The 26,642-nt window shown below is 46.6% G+C and overlaps 3 protein-coding genes across 4 annotated transcripts in view; 2 read left to right on the top strand and 1 right to left on the bottom strand.

Moving 5' to 3' along the window:
* LOC119446018 (E3 ubiquitin-protein ligase TRIM37-like) overlaps window positions 1-10,836 on the top strand; it is a 61,812-nt gene extending 50,976 nt beyond the window's left edge. For both annotated transcript variants that reach the window (XM_037710326.2, XM_049663822.1), the window contains exons 17-18: window positions 7,920-8,047; window positions 10,186-10,836. In XM_037710326.2, coding sequence (XP_037566254.1) covers window positions 7,920-8,047; window positions 10,186-10,430 — 373 coding nt within the window. In that variant the 3' untranslated portion in view covers window positions 10,431-10,836. The remainder of the gene's footprint in view (window positions 1-7,919; window positions 8,048-10,185) is intronic.
* A 5,501-nt stretch (window positions 10,837-16,337) lies between these two features.
* Window positions 16,338-18,271, bottom strand: LOC119446020 (elongator complex protein 6). Its single transcript, XM_037710329.2, has 2 exons — window positions 17,465-18,271; window positions 16,338-16,550 (listed from the first exon to the last, which is right to left on the bottom strand). Exons 1-2 carry the CDS (start codon window positions 18,152-18,154, stop codon window positions 16,428-16,430), a joined length of 813 nt encoding a protein of 270 aa, XP_037566257.1. The 5' UTR covers window positions 18,155-18,271; the 3' UTR covers window positions 16,338-16,427.
* Window positions 18,272-18,406: 135 nt separating this feature from the next.
* The window catches only part of LOC119446017 (polymerase delta-interacting protein 2), a 31,860-nt gene continuing 23,624 nt past the window's right edge, over window positions 18,407-26,642 (top strand). Inside the window, exons 1-4 of the mRNA XM_037710325.2 lie at window positions 18,407-18,551; window positions 18,791-18,851; window positions 20,015-20,112; window positions 23,792-23,900. Coding sequence (XP_037566253.1) covers window positions 18,457-18,551; window positions 18,791-18,851; window positions 20,015-20,112; window positions 23,792-23,900 — 363 coding nt within the window. The 5' untranslated portion in view covers window positions 18,407-18,456. The remainder of the gene's footprint in view (window positions 18,552-18,790; window positions 18,852-20,014; window positions 20,113-23,791; window positions 23,901-26,642) is intronic.

The raw sequence follows: 26,642 nt of genomic DNA, 5'->3' as shown, positions 1-26,642 counted from the left end.
AGCAGCAAGCCTTCTTTGCGGCCTGGACACACTACCAGGTTAACTAGTGCAAATTAGTAGGTGCTCATCTGAAAATGTGTAATTATTGTAGCCTTTGTATCTCATATTAGTGTCTGAAGGAAATAGACAGTTGAGAGGTGAACACAGTTTCAGCCACTTGAAAAGCAGAATATTTCAAACATGCAAAATTAGGTCAGATTTATGCAAGAGGTGAGTGAACAGTAGTGTACACAGAAACAGATTTTTCTCTTTTATTAGTTTACACAGCAGCCATAGGCGGTGATAGGAAGAGAATGGGGAGTTATCAGCTATGATCAGGCGATGCACCACAAGTAAAACCTGCACATGGTGTGGTAATGTGTGTTCTTATTGTAAGCAGATCCTTTGGTTTCTTTTTTTCTTGTTTCTGTTTTCTAGGAGAGAAACAATGGGTAACCTACTGTATAACAACGGCTAAGTGAAGCAGCAGTCACCTTGCGCATATTCTGAATGTAAAATAGGTCTGCACAGACTACAATTCCTCCAGTGTGCCCGGCCAATACTTTATTAGTGTGTGTAGAAGGTGTACCCGTTCCTGCATTGATTGATACGGGCGCAGCTGTTTCTGTTATTCACGCTGACTTGTGCTCTCGTCTACGCAAGGTTACTACACCTTACAATGGAGCTATTCTCCATGGCGCAAATAATGTTGTGATTCGGCCATCGGCGCAATGCACAGTTCGAGTTTCGATTGACGGGATTCGCCACCATATTCAGTTCGCAGTGTTGACTTCCTGTGCTCACATGCTTATACTAGGGTGGGACTTTCTCTCTTCCGCGTCCGCTTTTATTTCGTGCCGTCAACGCCTCGTTAACTTGACCGAGACCGACAATTCCGACGACGTGCCCGACTCGCGCCTTCGCTTACGAACTGCTGACGATTGTATGGTGCCTCCTGGCCGCGAACAACTTCTTGTGGTTAACTCTGACATCGCCGATGGTGACGTTTTAGTTGTACCATCAGCTCGTTGCCTATCCAAAGGGATTGCTCTGGCACCTAGCCTTGTTCGCTTTACCAACGGTACGGCCACTTTGGCTGTACTCAACACAACCACTGAGCCAGTACTTCTTCCTAAAGGCGCTGTTGTCATTTGCGTCTTGGACACTCAGCCTGTCTGTGTGCTTACCTCGACTACTGCTGTTTCACGGGCACCTACAGCTATAGAGCCAGCCCCTGCTTCTGTTCTCGCTAGTGCAATCAGCACTGATCTAACGCCACAGCAGACGGAAGAGTTACTGGCGTTGTTATCCAAGCATAAAGACTCCTTCGACGTGCACTCTCCTCTTCTGGGACAGACTTCTGCAACGGCTCATCGCATACACACAGATGGGACTTCCATCGTGCGCCGGCGGCCATATCGTGTTTCTTCCGCCGAACACCAGATCATCGATACCCACGTTGCCGACATGCTGAAACGAAGCATCATCCGCCCTTCCTCAAGCCCTTGGTCGTCACCTGTCGTTTTGGTGCGTAAGAAAGATGGCTCAGTGCGATTTTCCGTAGACTACCGTGCCTTGAACAAAATAACCCGCAAAGATGTATATCCCCTTCCCCGAATCGATGATGCGTTAAATTCATTACAAGGCGCGGAGTATTTCACCAGCCTTGATCTACGCTCCGGATACTGGCAGATCCCCATGCACGAAGCAGACAAGGAAAAAACTGCCTTTGCCACTCCCGATGGACTTTACGAATTTAACGTAATGCCTTTCGGCCTGTGTAATGCTCCCGCCACATTTGAGCGGATGATTGACACCGTACTGCGGGGCCTAAAGTGGAAGACTTGCTTATGCTACCTTGACGACATCGTCATATTTTCGTCGACCTTCCATCAGCACTTGCAGCGCCTCGACGAAGTTTTGACATGCCTCTCTGCTGCTGGCCTTCAGCTGAATACAAAAAAGTGCCACTTCGCCAGCAAAACCATTAAAGTACTCGGACACCTTGTCAGCAAGGAGGGCATTCGACCTGATCCCGATAAGATTACCGCTGTCCTGCGCTTCCCCAGGCCTCAACGCGCCAAAGACTTGCGTAGCTTCCTTGGCCTAGCCTTGAATTTCCGGCGCTTCATACGTAACTTTGCCACCATTGCGGCGCCGCTCCATCAACTACTTCCTTCTGGAGCTCCCTATGTATGGTCGGACGAATGCCAAACTGCTTTTGACGCCCTCAAGCGTGCCCTCACGTCCGAACCAGTGCTTTGTCATTTCGACAACACCGCACCCACTCTTCTACATACTGACGCCAGCGGCCATGGTATCGGGGCTGTTCTTCTGCAACGTCAGCAAACTTCCGAAGAACGTGTGGTCGCATACGCAAGTCGCACGCTAACACCTGCAGAGAAAAATTATACGATTACCGAGCAAGAGTGTCTTGCCGTTGTTTGGTCCGTCCAAAAATTCCGGCCTTATCTGCACGGCCGCCACTTTACGGTCGTTACTGATCACCACGCCTTGTGCTGGTTGGCGACGGTAAAAAATTTAACGGGCCGTCTCGGCCGTTGGATACTTCGTTTACAAAAATACGACTTCGACGTCTCCTACAAGTCTGGAAAGAAACACCAGGATGCCGATGCTCTCTCTCGTTGTCCCCTACCACCGTCTTCAAACACTGCCTGCTTACCACCTTCCGTGAGCAACCCGCCGGACGTCTCTCCTGCATTTCCTTCACTCGCAGCTCTCGACCGGCTCCCACCTAGCCATTCTCATACGTTTGCAACTTGCCAACGTAGTGACCCCTACTGCCACTCCGTTATGGAACGTATTCGGGGATCCTCTCGCACACCTAACGCTCGACTCCGTCGGCAGTTGAAGAACCACAAGATTCAAAATTCGGTGCTATACCGGTACGTGTTTCATCCCGAAGGACACCGTTGGGTCCCTGTAGTTCCCCGATCACTTCGCACCCAGATACTGGAGACCTTTCATGACGATCCCACTGCCGGTCACTTTGGTTTTCATAAAACCTATGAGCGAATTCGCAGCCGCTTCTCTTGGCCTGGACTTGCAACAAGCGTAGCAAAATACGTGGCTTCCTGTTCGATCTGCCAACACCGCAAACGACTGACCTCACCTCCGGCTGGACTGCTACAACCTGTACCGTGTCCTGAAGCTCCTTTCGCAGTAGTAGTTGGTATCGCCTTGTATGGTCCACTACCCTTATCGGCTGGCGGTAAACAATGGATTGTCACAGCTGTAGACCACTTGACACGGTACGCTGAAACAGCCGCACTACCTTCCGGTTCCGCAGCGGAGGTTGCATCCTTTTTCTTGGAAACGATCTTTTTACGACACGGAGCCCCACGTATTCCTTTGAGTGACCGCGGCAGGACCTTTCTGTCTAAACTTCTCGACGATGTTCTCCGTGCGTCCAATACTATCCATAAAACGACTTCCAGCTACCACCCTCAAACTAATGGCCTCACAGAGCGCTTTCATCGTACGCTGTCCGACATGATTTCAATGTACATCAACCCTGATCACACCAATTGGGATGTTATTCTCCCATTCGTCACCTTCGCTTACAACACGGCCGTCCAACGCACAACGGGGTACTCGGCCTTTTTCCTTGTGTATGGTCGTCAACCAATCACTGTCCTCGACGTCTCTTTCTTTGACGTCCCCGTGCCATCGTCCACATCAACGTGTGAGCAATTTGTTTAGCGAATTACCCAGTGTCGCCAACACGCCCGCCTCAACACCGACGCCAGTCAACAAGACCGCAAAACTCGCTATGATGCATCCCACCGTGTCGTTTCCTTCCAGCCTGGAGACGAAGTGTTGCTGTGGACTCCAGTTCGCGTTCCTGGTTTATGCGAGAAATTTCAGTCCCGTTTTCTCGGGCCTTACACAGTTCAGGAACAGACTTCGCCAGTTAACTATCGTGTCGCGCCCGTTGTTACGCCTTTGGACGGCCGCTGCCGTACCACAGAGATTGTGCATGTTTCACGTTTGAAGCCTTTCATACTTATTCTTGTACAGTCAAACCTCGTTAATACATAGTTGGCCGGCAACGACGTATAGGTATGCACTAAACGATGTACAAATTAACCGCCAATGCCAGTTTAGTGGCTACTTACTGGCCGGAAAAGAACTACGTCACGATGCTCTCAAACACACGCACTCAGACAGGCTTAATTTCCGGGTAGGCAGCAAAAAATCAGTAATCTTCACTTGCCGCCACAAGGCCGCGATGATGGCATCTTCGAACTTGATAAGGCCGCGAGCCAATTTGTTCATGAGGCCCCGCTTACTAACTAAACATGAGTAACGCGTGCGCAGGTAAGCATTAACACATCTCGCTCGATGACTGCGGAAATTCACTCTCAAAACGCTGGAGTGAAGAGGCGTGGCAGCAGCAGTAAGCGTGCTGCCTTTCGCTTCATCGCGAATTAGACGTCAAAAGCACAGCACATACGAAGCTGCCAGCACTAGTTGCACTTTGTCTGCAAATAACTTTGAAGATGAGGCCCGTAGAGGCGCGCAGATCGCTTTCAAGATCACGGAGCCAGTGCGGCTGCTGCCAAAGTAAACCCCTCCCTTTCTTGCCTCCCCCGCCGTGCCTCGCGCGCAACAGAAGAAGCGCGCTTCCGCCCCACTTTTCTCCCTCGCGCGCGCGGGATTGAGTCGGCTGACCCTCGCAAGCTTTCACTCGCACATACAGCGTATGGCGCACGGTGACGATGTAGCCGTGTTCGGACTTTATACAGAACCTCAAAGCGACGTCCAAGGTGACGGCAGAAATGCACTTCGCAATAAAATGTGCTTCTGCGTGGTTACTACTTGATTTTGATGGCGAGAGCGAATTCACACCTCCTACCAGTGGCTTCTTCGCATTACCGGGAGCAAATCTCGAAGGACATGCTTTTATGCGCGTAAATTGAACATCTGCGCACATGAGATTTTGCTGTTTTTTGCCTGAGCATGTACATAACAAAAATAGTACGCACTAACCGTTTGGTCGGCAATGAGTGACTATGGTTTAAGCGGTCAGCCAATACATGGGGTTCAATGGGGGCTGGGTGGGGGAATCCTCTCGACTACGTTTAAACCGCAATTACACATTAAGCGGGTACGTATTAACAAGGTTTGACTGTATAAACTAATTCATAACCACTTTTCCTGTTCGTGGTTACTGTCGGCTGTAACGTTCTGTGTGCCTCACCCAAACTTGCATAATCTCAGCATTTTCTATCTAAACTCCTCTTGTACCTCCAGCGCTATAACACATCTTGTGATACAACAAAATACCTTATGTTATGATCTTGCTATTTTCAGCTCTTGTATTTGCTCATTATCTGACTTCTGTCGTTGATGTAATCCAATATTTATGTTGCATTTTACCACTGTTCTTATTCTGTTTTGTTTGTTTTTATTTTCTGTTATTTGTGTAACACAAGTGCACTAATACTAAGGCGTAAAGCTGTTCTTGGGCACTTTCAGAAATAAATAAAATAATTAGGCTGTTATTGATGGCAGTTGCTCCAGTCGGTTCCTTGGGAACGTGAGCGAATAGGATGGAAATAAATGACAGTGCGACAGAGGTTTCAAAAGCAACTTCACTTCTATTCATCTAGAATAATGCAACCAATAATAATTGACCAAACAAAATATGTTTCAAAGGGTGAAAAGTACTATGGTCAGCACACAGTTGTAAAGTATAGCCGGCCACGGCGGCTGCATTTCGATGGGGGCGAAATGCGAATACACCCGTGTACTTAGATTTAGGTGCACGTTAAAGAACCCCAGGTGGTCTAAATTTCCAGAATCCCCCACTACGGCATGCCTCAGAATCAGGTCGTGGTTTGGCACGTAAAACCCCATAATTTAATTTTTTGTAATGTATAGCAACATATGTTAAACCTTTTCACAAAACCGTTCGCAATTCCGTGCGACACCATGTATTCATTATCCAACAGTTATCAGACTAGACAACATTGCCTCACATTATCATTTAGAAAACATTTGATTTACTAACTTTGCTGCCAGTCGGACACTCAGCCTGTTTTCGAAGAGTGAACGAACATAGCGGGACGGTTTCTTCGCGGAGCGTTCCGCATTTATCGTCACGACGAGACACCGCGCGCCAGATGCCGCAGCTGTGAACTTGCACGATAACAAAAAACCTGCAGTCGCACCTTTCGCCAGTGAATGCCGTGTGCTAAGTCATGCAAAATGTGAAGTGAAGCGCACGGCGCACTTTGAACAAACACAAGCAAGCAAATAAAATAACTCTGATGAAGCCGCCACGTTCAAGTGAGCAATGCCATTCCGCACGACACAATAGCTGGTTTGCACAGTCTAGCCAAGTGTTGCGCCAGATTCAGTGGTTGGTAGGGGTCACCAAGAACGAACTAATGAATTGTGAAATAGAAAACATGAACATTTGTTGTTTTAGTACAGGAAAAATATTTGAAATGGAATACTTACTCGTATTAGGACAGTATTCTGATTTAAAGAAAACATGGGGGCAGCCTCATACTGGTGGTGTGAAGACTGTGTAAACAGCAAAGCTGTCAATCCCACCTATAGCTTTATCTCAGATCGGCTGAGTCGCAGGCCCGGATTGTTTTGTCAATGCTTCTGGCTGCACACACGCTTTTGCTCGGTAACGCGAGCTCCTAACTCTGAATCTTCTGCAAATCGCCGACGTTTCGCTGACGCTTTACCGGTGCGATACTCGGGGGTTGGTCTGAAGTCGTGTCACCCACTCTCGAGTAGCCGCATGACGGTTCTCGCGCCGCGCTTCCTCTTCTTCAGGAGTAACGCACTTCTTCGGTCGCCCCATTCTCACGGCGATGTGCTTGGCGCGGAGACGTGGGGCATTCTGTCACCGCAGCGGTGACGCGGAGCTATTATGAGGATCATCGCAGTGACGTCATGTCCTACCACAGCTGTGGTGACATGGCTATGCGGGCGCTTGGCATGATGATGTCATAGCTCGGAAAAGCTGGGCAAAGCGACGGCGCGTGCGATGATGTACTGGCTTAGCTCCGCCTACACCGCTGTTGCGAGCCTCGGGGTTGCTAGGCGACGCGGAGGGACGTCATCGCTCGGCAAAGTTTTCCTGCACACACTCCCCAGATTAACCACAGGCTTAAACAGCTTCGCTGTTAAAAATTTCGAACATTTCTTTTCACATAGGTTTTCTAGTGTTTTTGTCCCCCCTCACCTAGTCGCGCTTCAATCGTGCACCACTAACTGATATCTCTGGCGATAGGTATTGGCATGCTTTTCGTTGCAAGCTTTGCGACCGATTTAGATGGACCTTGCTGTTATTTGTTTCATTTGGGTTGCCATGCGGCATAACACCATAATGGATTTAAATATAAGCGTGCAGGCTCGGTTCGTAAAAATACTGCAACAATGCCCTATAAAATGTGTTGTCCATAATCCATCTTTCATAGTCTTCTACTTGATTACTGTTAGCCCTTAGCCAAAAATCGCCGAGGGTAGTAGCTGATGGATCATGGAGGTGCAGTTGCTGTTTGTCAAAATACTGTGGATCCTTTGCTGCTACAACGATTTGGCAACAACGAGGCATTGTACAGATAGACACATCACCGAAAACTGAAGCACCTTGATGGTCAATGCGGCGTAGCAGCAATAGAGCAATGCAACTGAGTTGTGATCCGACACCGAGAACCATCTGCAATGCCAGCCCAACCGCTTGCTTCATTTTTCCTTCAATTTGTTATTTGTTATGAACATTGCTTACCTATTGTGAGATTTTCTTCAAAATTTGTTGCTAATCAAAAATTTATAGTTGCTTAGGTGATGGCTTTCTGTCAACTGTGGCTGGCAGGTTGGCATTTGCTGTGCTCTTATTTACATTTCCTGGCACACTCTGATAGGTCTCTGTGCCCTGTCATTCTGTGCAGTGACGTATTGCCAAGACCTCCCCAGTCAAATCCAGAGCCGAAGCCGCCCAAGGACAGGAGGGGATCACATGGAGATGTAGTGGCTGCTACTTCCGGAGCTGCTCGAGTGGCCACTCAGGGAATGGCTGGTAAGTATTACAGGGTGTCTAATTTTTTTTCACTTGTTTACTTGATGTGCTTGCTGCAGGCCTTGACAATCATATTGTCAAGGCCCAGATATAAAAAGAACATGCTATATTCATTTTAAGCATTTCTGTGTTTAAAATACTCTGGTCATTGTTTGTAAACCCTGTAGTGGGATGATTTATTAGACTTCTGTGAATGTAACACTACTGCAAGTATGCTGTGAGGAGGGACTTTTGACAATTATGGAAGATAAGATACCATGATGTGAAATATTGGAAGAATTGCGCAATCACAGGTTTCTGTGTAAGTACGAATTCATCTCCTGGCATTAAGGAAGCGTTGTAAACTGCGTGGAAATGTAATCTAACAGTCCAGATCGATTCAGTAATGTGCCTCTTTAAGGTAGTTGCAAAGATGCTGCATTTAAACCTGGCATTCACAGCGAGCTGGACAAAGGTGTGCGGAGAGGATCTGAAGGGTGGAAGGAATAGCAAAAAGATACTTGAATTAATGGTTTCTAATTTGACTCATTTGGCTAATGCTCACATTGAGGGAAGAAAAGTAACCAGGGACATTCCATATGTCACAAAGTCCAAGCATTTAAGGGGAGCTGAAACAAGGCCAATGAGTTCCCGGATGTTGACAAGAATCTGAGGTGAGGGATCTCTTAACCCTATGAAGGTCAAATTATTTTGAAAAAAAAAACTTTCCCAGATGGTCAAATTACTTTATTGCGGATATTGAATGTACAAAATGTATAAAGTCGGGAATAAATAGTGAAAAAAAATTAGAAACAGTATTTTGATGTCGGAATCACTCAGAACTCCAAATGTTCAATAATATTTCAGAGTGTGGTATTCCTTGAAACACGGTTCTAAGCACAGCGCCTTATCGCGCCAATCAAGGCTAGCGCCAATCAAGGTAGCTACGCCAATCAAAGAGCAGCGCCAATCAAGGTAGAAATCAGCTTCCGCCGCATCTGCAAGAGAGTGCCGACAAAGAGAAAACTCACGTTTCGCGCGCCTCCATTGCGATCATTCGGCGGAACCGAAACCGCGTAAGCGCGCTGCCGCAGAGAGCGAGAATACCTCGTGAGTGGCGCTGATAAGCAAGCTAAGACAGTGCCAATCAAGATAGAAATCAACTTCCGCCTCCGTTGCGATCACGCGGCGCAACCGAAACCGCGTAAGCGCATTGCCGCAGAGGGCGAGGATACCTTGTGAGCGGCGCTGATAAACAAGCTAAGACAGCGCCAATCACGATAGAAATCAACTTCAGCGCCACTGCAACACAGTGCCGACAGAGAGAAAACTCACGTTTCGCGCGCCTCCGTTGCGATCACGCGGCGGAACCGAAAGCGCGTTGCCACAGAGAGCGAGAATACCTTGTGAGCGACGGTGATAAACAAGCTAAGAGCAGCGCCAATAAAAGCAGAAATCAAATTCCGCCGCCCCTTCAAACGTTTCGCACGCCTCCGTTGCGATCACGCGGCGAAACCAAAACCGCGAAAGGGGTGTTGCCGCAGTCTGCGCGATGCACGCGCTGAAACTAGAAATCAGTTCTGTTTATCTCCGCAAGAAGGTAGCACAAATGTCAAACGCTTCTTGTAAGTCCTAAAAGGTGGCAGCACCTCCCGGTGAGCATGCATCGTCATTATGGCGCGAAATTTCAAACGGAGGATGGAAACCGTACCCGTACGGCAAAGACCTTGCGGGACAGAAAACCGCCGCCGTACAGATACGGCAAAAACCTTCAAAGGGTTAAGCTTGATGTGAAGCCCACTGTAAAATAAGTCATTCTGTGAACTCACTATAATGAACACTGTAACTGGCGAGTATATTTCCCATCAACAGCCATCCCTTCGTGGGGACTGTTTTTGCCAAGCATGAACATTGCAGTTTACTTCACCAAATGAGCATAACTTGTGGCTTATCTGTGCATACTGTTTAAGAGCAGCGTGGTGCCACGTGATGTTACTTTGGCATGTTTGAATGGTACGCTGTTGATTTTCAGATTTTGTTTTGTGCGGTGCTCCATCAAACACGGAACTTCATCAGATGAATGTGGCGAGATTTTCACATAGCTGTGTGGGATGCCATTCATGTTGGTGCATTGACTACTTATAAAAACAAAAATGCAGGCTGGCTTGCCACCCAGCAGGATGGCCGTGCGTCCCCTTCTGCCTTCGCCGCGTCGTCTGGACACTCGTCCAGCACGGCCCGCTCGCTGCCAGCTTCACCGTCTCTACACGGAGCTGCCGCCGCAGCAGCGGCGACAGCAGCGGGCGTGGCAGCGGCAGCTGTGACCAGTGGTGGAAAGAGCCACGAAGGTGGTGCCACCCGCGCGACGACTTCCAAGCCTCACCATGACGGCACTCCCCAGTGAAAATGTTCCACTTATGCTGCATTTGTGTCTCTAAGCACCATGTTCACCGTCAGTCTGTCGTGCTTGTTCATTTCTTGTCCGTCGTACCCAGTGCTGTGGCATGCTCCCCCGAAAACCAGGGGCCATTGTGCTAACAAATGTGAGGATGGATAGCGAGCGCACGTGGTGATCAGCAAGGACAGTAAGCCACCCGTGATGTCTGCACTCTGAGGCGGTACTGAGTCACTATTTGCAGCTGACGTTGCAGTCAACTGTGCTGCTGAATGCCACTCCCGTTAATGATGTCGAGCATCGAATGCCATTATGTGTAGGGATGGGCGAATTGTGAATTTGAGAATCGAAGCGAATTTGAAGCGAATATTGATTTGGTGGAATAATTTCGAATCGAATAGTTCGAATAGTATATTATCGCATATTACAGTAAAACATAATTGGAATTTCACGTGACCGGAAAAAAGAAATCTCCGAATTAACAAAATGCCGAATTATCAGGGTATCCAGAAAACAATAAGCAAATGCTTACTACGTCAACACACTTTTATTAGTGGAATGGATGAGAAAATCCTTTTGCTATTTTGCACGCAACGTTTCGTTGTTGCTTGCCATCATTTGCGTGCACCGCGTGCACATCTTGATTATTTTTGCGCCAGTAAGCTGATCGCCAACAGATCGCTCGTCCTAGCTGGCGCTGTTCATCCTCGACAGCTTTGCGCCGAGTCAAACCAAAACAACTGTTTGTCGCAACCGCTGCAGAGGAAACCGCGGCCACTATCGACACAATTATGAACGGCGACTTTGCGGTGCTTAAGGCACGTAGCTGACGCAGGCACCGAGTCGGAACAAAACTACCGTTTGCTCCAACAACTACAGACGAAATCGCGGTCGCTGTCTATGCGATCATAGATGGCGACTACGTAGCTTTTGAGGCACGCGGCTGACGTGTGTATTGAGATTGAGTCAACACGTAACTACTTTTGCCGCAACCGCTGCGGAAGAAACCACGGCCGCTATCGATGCGACCATTAATGGCGACTATTAAATCCCGCAGCCAACGCGTTATGCGAGGCGGTAAAGGCATCAAAGGCAGAAATAGGCACAAAGCGTTCCATTCGTTGCTGTCATTCACGTACGATTTACGCTGATGACTGTGGCGACGCAGACTCCGCTGCTTTGTTTCGGTTGGATGCTAGCGCCGTTTCTGCTCTTTTGCGTCGCACATTTCCTGATCTTTAATACAAAAACGTAGTCTTTGAGATTTATAGTTGATGTATGGCAGCCATGACGTAAAGTATAGCCTGCAAGATGTGTTTGTGTACTGGCTGTCCATGGCTACTCGCTGCCTATTCGGGAGTGCTGAATAATTCTAAAGTATCAAATACCTGAATTCGAAGCGAATAACGAATAGAGAATAATTCGAACGAATATTCGACAATGCCGAATATTTGCCTATCCTTAAGTATGTGCTTCACTGTGCTTTTCCCTGAGCGTTAGACTGAATTGTAACCAGCTAGCTATTATGCAATGCCTGCGTAATGTGATAAGGACATGAACAGATGTTGCTTCAATATGACATTGAATGTTACTTTGAATTTGTTGTAGAGGGCTTGCTTGGAACGGCCGTCGCATGATTTGCTATTATAATCTGGCAGTTTTGATGTATGTTATATAATCCACCCTCTCAACTGGGGCAAACATGACTTGTTGTTCAGCTCATTTGTACAAGTGCAACCTGTGTCCAGGAGCAGCAGTTGGAATGGGAACAAGTGAAATATGTGTGTCTGTGAATTTGCACATAAAGGAAAGGTTGTGGGGTAGCTCGGCTGCCTATGTTTTTTGTTGCTATCGAGGGTAGCTTGAATTGTTTGTCGTCACTTTTTTTTTTTTGTGTACGTCGTCCTGTGGTTGGCTCACTGGTTGCCACAGCAGGCACAGTGGATGGATTGTCAACCACCAAGGAAAAGCCAAAGCAATTTTTAGGCAGCTTGAGGGCTGCTTTTCTTTATTTTTCTTGCATGTATGTCCACGTTTGTTTTGTCTCGTGTGCTCGTTTAGTTCATTCGTTTCAGAGTTTAATGTTCCAGTCATTACCTCAATTATGTGAAAAATGTACATTCCTTGACTGATATACTGCCAGTTTATGTGTCACTTTTATGTCACAGCACCATTGCAAGCACAGTTTACAGAGAGAGCTGTCAGCAATTGAACGATCGAGTAAGTCAGACATGATATGAGCTTGTTTGGTGTGAACTGTACTAACGGACAAGAGTTGGAGAATTATTTGGAACTTGTTGTTTCTTTAACCTTTCATTGCTGAATGAAATAATTGAGTAAGACATAATTGGGGCAGCTTCGGATGTTAAGAAGCTATGGGAGGCTTCCCTGCAAAGAACTGGCAGTTCTAACGAGAGTCGTTTATTTGTAGCCATGTTTCTTGTAGCTGTAGTTCATTGGGAATGTGAGCAGTGGGTGCTTGTGTAATGGAAGCTCAAACTGTGTCATGGGAAGAGCGATGTGAAACCTAATACAGTATAGACCACTTATAACGTAACCGCTTGTAGTGCAGGACCGGATATAGTGCGGTCTTTTCAGACTCCCGTTAATTTTCCCATAGCACTCCATGTATACGTATACCGCTTACAGTGCAGCTGCGTGAGACGAAATACTGGTTACAGTGCGGCTGCCTGGGAGTGCGGAAGTCAGCGGAGACGGCGAACGCTCCCCTCAAACGGGTGCCCCAAAGAGAGACGAAGTGGGAGAAGGGCACGTGGTGCGAACGAACAGCCAGTGAGGCTGAAACCAGAACCTTGAGTGCGAGAAAATATCACGGCGCGCATAGCGAGCGAGGGTCACGAAACTGCCAACGCCGGCCGACGCTCGCTTCACGATAACGGCAGTAAACGAAACTTCAGGGAGGGAATGGGCGGTGCCGGCACGGCACGGCAAAGGGCGCACGCGGAGACCGTGGAATGTGAGGGAGGAGGGCAGCAGGGAAGCGGATTTCGCCTCGGCAACTCCTCCGCTTCGGTGGCTCCCCTCGCCCTCCCTCGTAGCTCCCTCACTTTCGACTGTGCGGATATTCTATAGTGCGGATATTCGCGACTCCGGCGACTTACGTTATAAGCGGTCTACACTGTATTGTTGTCGCAAGGTCAAAATAGGAAGTGATGTGAAAGTACCGTGCCAACTACTGCCACCTTCTAGGCGGCTATACTGGTGTCGGTTGCCAACCTTGACAACTGGGTACAGCCAGTGTAGCCGATGTGCAAAGTCTGCTGCTGCTGCCCCGAGTGTTTTGAGAGCGGGCATTGCATGCCAGCGACTAATAGTGACAACTCGCATGAGAAAAGTGTGCACAGTCATATTTTTTAAAGTTTTGGAACGTGGTATGAATATGTATCAGCAGCATTAGCAAGTATGAGTACATCTGTCGTGTGTTTTAGTGATGAATCTCACAATTTTTAAAGATACTAGCTGGCTAGTGCAAAGATGTAGTAAGGCATCATGTTGAAGGCCAAAAACGAGTTAGGTTGTAGTGTTTGTGCAAACACTTGGAAAGTGCTTTAGTAGTTGGGTGCAAAAAGGTATAGGTACGTTAACAAGAGATTCTGTTTTCCAGTGGGACACAATTCTTGTGGTGCCCAGCGATGTTTTTCTTTCGCATTCCAAGTTGTACTTGTGTGAACGGGAACATTGACAATTAGTGCATAGAAAAAACTGTGCAAGATTACATATTTGTTTGTCGTTCTGAATGTTCACTTTTAGTTGCAAAAAATGACACGGTGATACTGCTCAGTTTGCAGCCGACTGCTGTGAAGATCCTGTTTGTAGGGATAAGCAAGGAGTTGTAATATGGAGTCAGCATGACAGTTCTTTAGTGGATGTATTGTGGAGTAAAGCCCATTGAAGTCCTTGCTGTGGATGTAGTGCGAGTCGGGATGTACTAAGTACAACACTGAACCGGGCTACCTAAGTGTAGGTTTTTTCCTGGGTGCTTCATATTAATGAGGTTGCTACTTTTTGCTGAAAATTTAAACATACTCTGCCTTATGTTCTTTGCATGGCAGTTTGCCAGTGTTTTAAAATTCTCCAGGTACCTGTTACGAAGCTCAGGGCCACAGTTTTAACTTTATGCATTAATTACACTAGAGAGCACTCTGTTGCAGAGACACTATAGGAAAGTGTGCAATATGCGAGGTGTGATAACTTTTTTTCTTTTTTGAGGCACTTATGAACGTTTCAACTTCTTCAAAATACTGAGAAATGACTTATTAATTATAAAATGAGGTGACATTGCAGACCACTTTCTCATACGAATTGCCCCATCACTTACTCTCGGAGCAATTGGCTTACGATATATATAGTGCCATGGAAGCTATGTGAAGACGGTCTGGGTATTATATACCCTCTAAAGTTCCTGCAGTCTGTTTACAGGAAGTATATAGATGAAACTATCGCTTAGGGCTTGCTGTGCGAAGTTCGTGAGCTTGATTTCAGGAGGCTGTTGCTGCATGTGTTTGCAGAGAGAGCACGATTTAGGTGCAGAGTTTGTGAAGGTTGCGTAGCTGTCTTGAGGACTGAGTGTGCTTTCAAACTTCCTGGAAGAAACTAAGTCTCGAGTAAGTGTTTCTGTGATGTGTCGGTGATGGCTGGTCACCATAACACCGTGGAATGTGACGCACTGATGTCCACTCAAGAAAAGCCATTATTGTGGTCAAGTCTTTGCCCACGAGGTCAACTCTGTCATCTATTTTGCCATGGTTGTGCTTGGTGTTGATCTGTTCTTTCACTCTTTGCTACTCCAAGCCTGTGTAACCTCTGTGGCCTTTCTTGGAGGCCATTTCTCCGAGAGTGTGGCCCCTTTGCCGCACATCTCGGTGGTCTCTGTTACTGCATGTATGTTTAGAAACAACTGATTCATGATTGTTGCATGCACTCGTTTAGGATCCGTCTCATTCTGGATCCCACCTTTGCAACATTTAGCACCTTGTAGGGCCTGCAGCGGCATTCTAGGCTAACTAAAGTCTTTAATGTGCACTCGTACTGGTTAATGCCTCATCCAATTAATTTTTAAATTTCTTTCTAGACTTGTGTATGCACATTGATGTCGGATCTCTAGAGTTCCAATAGACTAGTTCATGGTAGAGTCAAACTTTATTGCAATCCCTCCCCCCATCTCCCCCTTTTTTTTTCTAAGTTCGTTTGGAAATGATAGGCTGCTGCAGCAAGGCTCGGGTTGTGGTTTTGCAAAACATAAGAACAGTTGTGTGGCAGTGTTGATCTGGCCTCGTTTCTGTAGTCATTTCTGTGAAGGAAGCTACCTCTGGATTGAGTTGCAATGGTCACGGTTAATTTGCAGGTGAAGCTAGGTGCAAATTTCGGCAAGTTCAAATGGCATCTTAAGGTGCAATGCTGAACAGTAATGGTGGTATCATATGCATTAAAGGGGGCAATACTAACAACTGTAATTTAGTGTAACATGAATAGTGTATATGAATTGTAGCTACAAGTTGTACGATAAATGGCAGTTGTTAGTAGCATCTGTGTATGTGTTTTCCTTCTTTACTATCCTCGTGTATTAGCACCTACACCTTATGTAGCAAGGCCTTTACTGTCCCCAAGGGTTCCATGCTATTTTTTGCCATTCCTGGGCCTTGAGGCATTCATATTGTAAACCTTATGTTCTTGTATCATATGCTGAATATTAACTTCGTTAGTATCTGTTACATGGTGTACTTGGTCTGCTTCCTTGTCTTTATAGATTATTGTAGCTGTTGTCTGATTGAGTCTAGTTGTACACATTTTGTACCTGCATTCACCAAGCAACATTCCAGCTTGTGCTTCATGGCACATGATTTCTGTACTGTGTTTGTGTGCGTTTTTTTTTAAGCTCCTGCAGTGCAGAGTCGATTTTTGTTCAACATTCTATGTATTTATTTCATAGCAATAGTATCAATAAATATTGTTGGCCTCACGTGCCTGGTGGTGTGGACAGTGATTTCAGACGTGCAACGGCATCTTGTTAAGGCCGACAGGAAAGAGCTTGACACCTCTGTCTTCGAGCCGGAAATGCATTTTCTTCGTCATTGGCAGCTGCGTATTGCTCGTTCTTGTGATGGAAATCTGCAGCAGAAAGAATGTTGGCTGCGTGTAAAGACTAATTTAAAAACACAGACTTGCACCTAACAACATACGAGTTGGTTCACTAGTGGTTACCACTGTGCACCGTAAAAGGGAAGCTCGTAAGGAGTATTTAACTAAAATGGCACCATTAAAGTGCAGGCATGTTGATATTAGTCCAAGCTGAAAGAATTCCAGGCAGCCCAAGCTACCTTTATTGCCCGATTCACCGAGCCCAGTTTAAACGCATTGGAAGGGGGAGACCTTTCAACAAAACGAAAATATCAAACGAAAGAAACTACACCGTTTCCTTAATGCATGTAGGTCTCTTTCCCTCGCATTCAAGCACACAGATGATGATGGTCGACTGTGTTCGTATGCAAGGAAGGAGAAATGCATGCACGTGCACACGAATCCTGCCAAAGCAGCTCGCACCGCAGTAAGGAGTATTTAATCAAATTTATGGAGCGAAGATGATGTCCCATAAGTGAAGCAGGACTGCCGCCATCTCACTAGAGGCACGAAAAAAACATTACTCCATAGTGGAGGATACAAGAAGCACTTTGCACTTTTGTGCGAGTTCAAGATGGCCAATTTCACCTTGTTTGACATGCACCTTGTGTCACTTGGTTTTAGGTTGGAACTTGCAACATTCTGCAAATTTTAAGGTAGAACATGAATATTCAGCCAAAGGTAATTATTTTAGCCGTAAACAATAAGCTCTTAGAGCTGTGCGCAGACTATACAGCTGACTTGGCTTTCTTTCACGGGCGATGTAGATGGAAGCGCAGGCAAGAAGCTGAGAGAACTGCCACTCCAGAAGTTAAAGCATCCATATAGCGCATTCATTTTTCACGTAATGAGCAGACCAACGCATTCAGATACTAAACAGGCGAGATCGGCAAAGGCAGGCACACCTGTCCCGTGATGTCTCGGCAGTGTCCCGTGGAGAGACCCCGCGCGTCAATCGTGGCATCGGCAAGGTGAGACAAGTACGTGCAGAGCCGGTGACAGTCCGCGTCGTCGTCGCGGGCGCAGAATTTCGTGCCCGCGACGACCGTGCCCCGGTCGCGGATGAGAGGGTCGACTCTGAGCGAGTGGATCAGGCCCGCGATTTCCCGGTACCCGAGACCAAAGTTCAGCAAGCTCGAGACGTCGTCTACCAGGACGAGGACCTCGCCTTTCGACACGTCGTCGCCGACAAAGCGGCGCAGCTCGTCTAGAATTTGGCACCGCATAACGGATAGTCGGTCGTCGTCGCAGTGCGCGGACGCCGGTGCAGTCAGGAAGGCGAACGGGTGCGAGCTGTCGGAGAAGGAACTTCTGACGAGGTCTTTCAGAAGCCTGAGGCAGCTGAAGCTGTAGAAGGCGTTCTTAGCGGCGTAAGTTCTCAGGTTGATGCCCAACTTTTGACACACGCTAGCGAAGAAAGCGTCGTCGTTGACGAAATTGAGCTGGAACACCCTGCGGCCAGTCTTCAGGTACAGCATGAGCATGTGATTGAGCACGAACGTGTGCTCCACCATGTCGTCGCTGGTGATGACGACAAAGCGCCTCGGTAGCGACTTGTTGTCAAAGTCAAGAAACGTGTTAAGTTCTAAGAACATCGTGGTGTTAAGATCAGCAACCTTTTCTTGCACAGACGAGTTCCACTTTTACAGGAGTCGCACGTAAAGCAAGCAGCAGGGCGCCATTTGCGCATTTGCCATCGCTCGTCTGCTCTTTGCCTCAGTGCCGTACGCGCTTGAAAGCAATAAAAATGATGTAAAATAAACATTAATTCTTAAATAATTGAACCATTTGGATTTTTAGTTATTATTATAGCTTGTACTAATTATTCTTTTTGTAAAACTATTTGTCATCATCGTGTTTGATCCCGGCAGCCGCATTGTTGGCATCAACATTCGACATGGCCGCTGTCTTCACCAAATTTTCCGGCTCCTGTAAACAAATTTTTGTTTGTAGCTACCCGTGGAAACACGCTTCGCACGCAAAGTACACAAGGTACGTTTCCTAAACTCAATAGCAATACCCGCGTAGTGGTCACTGTACTCAGAGCATCGCTGGGGACCCTTCAGCGGAAGCCGACCAGGTGATCCTATCGTAAGACGCTTAAGATAGGCTGAACAGGTGATACGTGGTTGCTTTGTCGGCTGTGTCTTCTTCCGTGACAGCTTAGCGCCAGTGTTGACGTCAAGTTGTGAAGCCACTTCTGGTATTTATAAAATAACTCTGCTTTGCAGACTCGCAGAAGTCGGCCGCTTGGAAACGCCGAAACTCGAAGGCAAATACGACACCGGGCAGGTAAGCTGTTACCCAATGTAAATGCACCGCCCTGTTTTCGCACTGTTTTTGTGTGTTGTGTTGAAATAGGAAATGTGTAATGTTTTAATATTGCTGGAGAAGTAACCGAAAGAATACTTCCGCAGCATATTCGTTCGGTTCTAGTGCTCTGCATGAAACTTGCCGTCAGCAGGAAGCTTTTCGGTTTTCAGCTAGCGTAGTACATTTTTCGGCGAACGTGAAGTGAAAGTTGTTCATTTTTCGCGATAGGAAACGAATGACAATTCCGCGAGGAGGGTTCTACGACGTATATATTTTCTCTTTATCGCTATGTTCGGTAAAGCTATTCCTGCTTGTTGCACAAAATCAATTTTAGATTAAAAAAAAAAAAATCAATCCCTACAAAACGTGTTCACAGCCCAAGAAATTCGTAACATGGTCCCTCTTGAGCGGCCGCTGTTGCAATTGGAGCGTTTTGAATTGCGCACCCTTCCAGGCCCTTACTTTCCAAGGGCTCTGATGAGGCAGTAGTGCTACTGACTGTGACCCATTTTAGTATATCACCTTTTCGTAGCATCTTTTATTTTCATGCAACATATCGTTGTACACCCTACGTATCATTGTCATATATTATATGCTCTTTACAGCGAATTCTTTTCAGGCCGCTATACAGCTATGTCACATATACCCTTTGACATTGAACACACCATCAGCTACACCTTACCATCTCTTGGCGCTCTTTGGCTATTGCTGGCCCTTGCGCCACAAAATCCTATGCATCAGTCGATCCTGCGCGTTGTCAAAATTCTGTGTTGTGATGCACAGCTGTCAGTAATCGTGATTTAAATCATAATTACTGGGTAAGCTGTGTTCTGAAGACAACACAGATACTACCTGCAGCAGCATTAAGTCATATCTGAAACTGCTTCCAAAATGATCTGAACAAATTAGCGTGTTTCAAGTATGTGCACTTTGTTTGCATGTATTTGCATTGAATTAAGAAGTGTTTAGGGTTGCGTTTCAATAATTTGCACTGAGATTTATGTGCACATGCATACAATTTGATTGTCTCAAAAAAAAAAAAAAAAAAGTTAGATTGGGTTGCGGCAGATTGTCACATCAAGCAACCAATATAATCTTTTAATGCTGCAGTGTTGACTAACATGACCTTGAATATTTGGCAGCTTTTCCTGCACCGGATATTCGGCTACCGTGGAGTCACACTGTTCCCATGGATGGCCAGGGTTTACGATCGTGATGTACCCAGCAAAAAGAATCCAGAGTGAGTGACAGAAATACTTTGGTCTCAATTTCATTGCGATTGTATAATGACCAGAAATCAGGCACCTTCTCCTGATTGCTGATTCTATTTTTTTTTTGTCTATGTTCGTTGGTTTCGTGCACAAGTTGCAGGTTTTTACGTAGAGCGAATACTGAAACATGGGGTGTAAGCAAATGGCACGGGCTCAGAAAAAAAGTGCTGACACACCCACTGATTCCCCAGTTTTTGTTCTATGCCACTTGGAACAATAATCATTGGTAGGAAACATACAAACATTTTCCCCCAATAGCAGATTTGGAGTAGGCTGTGGCCACGGAGAAAGAATAGTTCAGGAGGTGCAACTCGACTCCTTCCCGCTTCGTCATAATGTCACACAGGAGCGCGGGAGCCATGCGGCAGCGGATGTCGTGACAGCGTCCCCTACAGAATGCCAGATGTATGACGTATGGTCACGTGACGGTTTGTCGAAGCAATGCAGCAGATCCGTGACGCGGCGAATGCGCTCTTGGTCTGCTCGCGCGCGGCGGCTTGATGCCAGTGCGCCGCCCTGGCTACTATCGCAGATCGTCTGATCTTTCAAGTTCCTTGTTCTTATTGCCACATAAAAAGCATGTGATCCTAAATAATAATTTGGAAAAAATATGTATACTAAAACGGTCTACAGATCTATCCCTGGAGTGCAAACCACGCTGGAGCAAAACTTTTTGGTCGGTATCCGACAACCCAGCGCAAGCGGTCAGTAGCAGACGACGCCGGGCGCCGTCGGAGACCGTAGCCACCCGTGCGCCGCTCCGACCGCAAGGGAAGTAGTTCGTTGCGGCGCCGCAAGGGGGAGCTGCGCCAACGTTCACCACCCGCGGTAGCACGTATGAAGCTACACATTTCCTCCTTCACCTGTGACATTATCACGACCAGTGCTCGCGCTGGCGCCGGCCCAGAGTTTCGCCTCCTGTTATTCTTTCTCCATGGCTGCGGCCAAGCACCTCTTTCTGTATTCGAGCAACACCTTAATATTGGCGGTGATTTGAACATAAGCCCTGCGAGGGTGAAAAGCAGGTGATAAGTGTGTATAGTAAATTGGTTCTGGAGTTGCCCAGTATCCTGGAGTTCCACTCCAGTCTACCAGTTTTGGCAGAGCAGTCTGCGTACCCCTCCCATGCCGACATCACAAGCAGGAAGCACAGGCTTACCAATATAGAACTAGTCTGCTTGATGACAAAGGTCATGATTGCGCACAATGATCGTTATGCCTAATGAAACATTGGTGCAATTCTCAGTCATGCTGTTTGGTGAACATGTCCAAAGAGCCCAGGAGGATATATGATACATTTTTTGTTCAGATCCTTTGCCGATTGAAATCACTGGAGCTGTGTTTTAAAGAAAAAAAAGTATGCAAGTGCCTGGGTGTACACCGGCATAAAAAATGGAGTGAGGGCCATGTCACAGGTGCATTTACCAGTATAGTTATATAACCTTCATCAAAAGTTTACAGCCCACTGAGTGCATGTATGAAGCTGACTTCATGTCACGTAGAGGGGGTTCATGTTGTACCTCTGTCACTGAAAAAGCTCTGGTGGCCGAGGAAAGCTCAAACTTTGCCTTAAATTATTGAATTGCTAGAATTGTTGCAGCGTCTCTACCAAACATAACATTCCATGCAAACTGATCTGGGAACTTGCAAATTGCACTGGATGTTACTTCAAAACCTAAGCTGCTGCTTTGAAATTGAATTGGTACTGTAATCTATGTCACTGCACTTTGGCATTGTGTGGCGCATACTTCAGCATTACAAGTAAATGTGAATAACAACAGCGGCAAGCCATCCTTAGTGCTTTACTGAACTAAAAAGATAATTTGTGCTCGAATGGTGGGTCCTGGAGGTCGTGCTTCCTTGCATGCAAGTGTGATTTTAAGGTGAATCATTCTTTGCCTCTTACTAGGCACTTTCTTGGTAGGAAGGTTCATTCCTGTCTTGGCTTGTTTAAAGGTTCATCAATAAAAAAGAAATACAGTACTAAGAAAAAGTGAATACCCTACTTACTCGAATATAGGCTGACTCGTTCTTTTTTTTTTTACTGTTGCCCAAAATGAGTTATCGACCTATATTCGTGACCAAGGAATGTTGACCTACATTCGTGAGCAAAGCTAGCAAGAGTACCGTGCTAACAGAGTTCCTCCGTCGTGCTCGCTGTAAAGCCAGTCTAGATTATCCAGACTGGCTTTAAGAAATGCTACATATCCAACGAAATTTACAGAATCAAGGACAACATTGTTTGAGGTACCGAGGACGCCTGTGAAGCGTCCGACTAGGACAACTTCTCCAGCAGTTTCGACGAGGATGCAGCTTGTGGCATCGACTAGTGAGATTTATTAGCATTCTCAGGGATAGACAACCACTCGGAACATGAATCGAGATGACCCTGCTGATGGAAAGATTGCCTGTCGTATTGGCTAAAACGAGCCCTCTTTTTCTAATTAAACGTGGATTTATGTTTTTAATTCCTCACTCAAAGTCGCTAAAAATAACCTTTGTTGCCCCATGCGGCATAAATATGAAGATGCATAAGAGGCCTATCACCTGACCTTCTACTAGTGTACGCGGTTCCTGGTCTTGTTATTAGTATTGAAATACACTTTTTTCCATTACAAGTTTTTTCCAACTTACAATGTGCAGATAAGCCTTTTTTGTTGTAATGAGTACAAAAGTGGCGCTGCCTTTGCCATCATTTCCGATGAGTTGGCTTGGCTTGTCTATTGACAGAATAACGATGCCAGGGGCCAGCCAGCCTTGATGTAGGCGTGTACTTGGGAAAAAACGTGGTAGAGACCTGAAAAGGTCTGTACAACAATGCAAACTTATTGTACCAGCTTTTTTACTTTTAGATCTGTGAAAGGTCAAAATATAAGTGGTTAACCACAGTTGCACTCACTCCTGTGAAAGTACGATAATGGGCGGTTTTCACAATTTGCGAGGCAGCCTATCGGAATCACTCTCACTTCTCAGCATTGCTGGAGGAGGGACTCTTGCATTTTTAGAGGCTGCTCAGATTAAAAATTCTGCTCACAATATATCTACGCACTTTTGTAAGTAACCGCTGCAGGTGTAGACACTACCGATGCTGCAATTTTCGTTGCACCATAAAAAACTGGGTCCTTAAAGATAGGTTGTCAGTCCCCTTAATGTAAATAATGGTGTGTCATGCTCAGAGTTTTTGGGTTTTCTATAAAGATATGAGACGGACCTATATTCGAATGATTATTTTTTATTTCTCGGTGAGTTCAATGTGTAGGGGTTTACATATATTCGTGTTTGACCGTATTTTTGAGTAAATACGGTAATTGTCAATCTTGCTGTCCTTCCCACATGAAGGTTAGCACATTCAGATGATGGGTGTGTGCATAATGTTGTACAGCAACAAAGCGAGAGTAGTTGCATGCACCAATTTCCATCATGGCTTTGAGGCGAGAACCTATTGCTGCTGAGGAGTAGGTGCATCAAGCTGTGAAACAAGGAGAGGAATGAGAATGTGACCTGGCACGGAAACATGAGGCCGAATGCTTTTGCATAACCCTGTTCCAACAAGAGTTTGACATAAGCAGCTTCTCCCAGCATTAATAGGTTAGCCTGCTATGACCTAAAAGGCCTGAATGTTAACGCTTATCATGCTGTTTCTTGCAGGGCCTCAGAGGAGACTAGTGATGGTTTCAACCACGTTGGTCGTGAGGTGAAGGGCAAGACCCACACCTACTACCAGGTGCTTATCGACTCCAGAGATTGCCCATACGTGGTGAGCTGCTTCATTTTGTTTGGATGGTTAACATAAGCTTCCTGTTCATAATATTCTCACACAAAACAACCACAAGCAGAAGTCAACGAATTCTTCGATATTTGCAGTTATAAAAAAAAAAAAGGCACATTGAAGTGACAGTTAAGAAAGCTTGTCTAAGGTGTGATGTGCTGACCAAAGTATAGTACATGTCAGGTGTTTTAGCGAAGACATTAAATGATTCTTAAGAACAGTGTGGCTAAGATAGAGCAGGTATTTCTTTTCGGATTGCACTGTTCGGGCTCTTAGGCACCAGAAATTGTGTAGCAATCACTGAATAAATATGTAACTTGTGGGGTCCCAAACATGCCCTTGGAACAAAGAAACCACAACACAGTAGTGCATACAATCAAAAGGGCATTTATTGCGCCTTTCAAACACCAATGCCAGCTAGCTGAATTACCAGCGATGGGTGTCTTGCGCTGGAGTTTGAGGTATAGTAGCGCGGCGCCTGGTGGCGGCGAGAAAAGTTATCTGGGTAGTACCAGCTTGGGTAGTATTGAGCCCTGGCTGTGGCGAAGCACGTTTCTAGCCCGAGTTTTGCGTCGATTTGCATTTTTTTCTGCCCTGTTGCGAGTGCGAAAAGGCTCGTCACTTCTCACATACCACGCCGACTGCGCTGCGAGCTGGCCGCAGCCTAGTTTAACGCAAAAAGACTCTCCGTGTGCCGTGGGACCTAATGCTGGAAGCAGAAGGAATCGGCGACGCCGATCCGGAGAGACCTAGTTCAGCCTCGAAAAAGCATCACCGTCGTTACTGCTGCATCGTGAGCTGCCACGAGCAAGAAGGCCTGAATCCCAACATCAGATTCTACCGTTTTCGTTCAAGGCCTCACGAAGGGAGCGTTGGGCGCGCTGGATAACTTCATTACCCCACTATGAGCGGCACAGATTTGAGAGTTAAATGTGCTCATCCTTGACCTCAAGCCAGCACGTTGAGGCAGCGCAGCAAGGCAGTATTGATTACAGCACATCGATGTTCGAGCGCTGTCATTAAAAGCTACATCAAGCGAGCAGCGCACGAGCTCGCGCTGCAGCGCGATTCGCACGTAGTACGTTACTGTGCGCTCATATGCATTGCATCAGTTATTTATCAGTTGCTAAAAGGACAGATGGCCGTTACTACAGCGCAGGCATGACTACGTGTCTAGCGGCATGCAGTTAACAAAGATTGCAGGATACCCGCCGTTTCGTGGCATGCTGAAAGACTGCTACCGTTGCGGTGCGGTACGATCATGCGCTCGAGTAGTTCGTACATCGCGGCATGCTAAAAGACCGCAGCCATCGCGGTGCGTACCGTCGTGCACATGATTTCCGTACACATTATGTCTGCTTATCGCTGCTGTGAATTAATTTATAGCAAGCATTTCCTCGCGTTTGTGCGCCTGAATCTAGCAACGTGCAAACCTTACCTGAAGTTCAACTTCGTCCGCGATTCGCTTCACTTGCGATTGACACCTCGCTAAAACTTTGCCGCTTATTTCTTGAACGGCGTACACGTATTCGGTGCTGCATAATTTCTTGCCTTTATGCTGCGTGCCACCCCTGAAAAAATATTCGACGCCCGATATTTGCTGCAGGCCGTGGTACATCACAACTAAAAGTGGCGGGCCCATATTGTAAACGTGCTTTCCGTAGCAGATGACCGAGCCTTGGTACTACCCAGTTCAGGACAGAGGGCGCTCTTTAGCACAATTTTAGCAGCGCCCCCTGGGCAAAGCAGGAGCCCCATAGAACATGCCGACGGGCGCTGACGAATCAAGGAAGTCTGACTCACCGCGTCCGGATAGCGAGCAAATATGTTCGCCCCCGTGCTGGACACCAACACCTAATCATTCGTTTGTACAGTCACGAGAACGGTGGTTCATTCGAACAATCGTGTTCCTCCATTCCTGTTGCCTCGCTCCGAAACCTCTCGCAAGACGGTCCCACAGAGCATGCTGACAGGTGCGAAAAGTCCACGCACTCTGCCGACTCCAAGCCAAAGAAGAAAAGGCCTCAGTAATTCCGCCGTTAGATGGCGTTAGCAGCGCAACACTCGTGCGCTGCCCGAGCAGAGGCTCCGTGCCGCCGCCGAGTGGACCCTGCCATTCAGATTCAAATTCTTTGCCTTAATATATCGCCAATTCAAAACACCTAAACAGCTGCACTCAAATTTCTTATTAGGGCATATCGTAATTGGCGGTGATGTTCTTTTTTGCTGGATAAAATTTCAGCCTATATTCCGGTTTATACGGAAACTCTTTAGTTCATTACGTGAGGAACAGGGAAACTCTTTAGTTCATTACGTGAGGAACAGTTGCTGTTGTGAAATTGCAGCCACTCAGTGCTCATGACATGTCCACTTAATAAGAATCTTAAGACTACCACCAGTTCTTTGTCCCAGAAATCTTTTACAAGATATGTTGGTGTTCTACATTAGTTTGTCTTGCAGTGTTTAAGGAAGGCTTTCTGGAAGACAGTGTAGCATCAGTGCTCGTCGCCTGCAGTTTGATGGACATCCTGAAACTGGCGTTCTCTTGGTGTACCTACTTTTAGGTCAATGCTGTCTCACACATTCCTCGCCTACAGTTGATTCCTCAGCCACTGATTATTCGCTGTCATGATGACTGAGTACTTTAACCATTTATTAAGCACTCTGAATAATATCACCTAGAATCTGAACACCATGCAATTTGTCTGTGCTATTCTGCTGATGTGTGAA

This window comes from Dermacentor silvarum, chromosome 3 (assembly GCF_013339745.2).
Source record: "Dermacentor silvarum isolate Dsil-2018 chromosome 3, BIME_Dsil_1.4, whole genome shotgun sequence".
Lineage (NCBI taxonomy): Eukaryota > Metazoa > Arthropoda > Arachnida > Ixodida > Ixodidae > Dermacentor > Dermacentor silvarum.
The sequence above is the reverse complement of the archived record's forward strand: the minus strand, read 5'-3'. Positions and strand labels throughout refer to the sequence as shown.

What these genes read in the sequence shown, in the direction of transcription:
- LOC119446020 (XM_037710329.2), bottom strand. Translation starts at nt 18,154, where the DNA reads ATGTTCTTAGAACTTAACACGTTTCTTGACTTTGACAACAAGTCGCTA. An exon ending in GCCGAGACATCACGGGACAG is followed by an intron (nt 16,551 to 17,464) that starts GTGTGCCTGCCT and finishes TTTCTGCTGCAG; the next exon opens with ATTTCCATCACAAGAACGAG.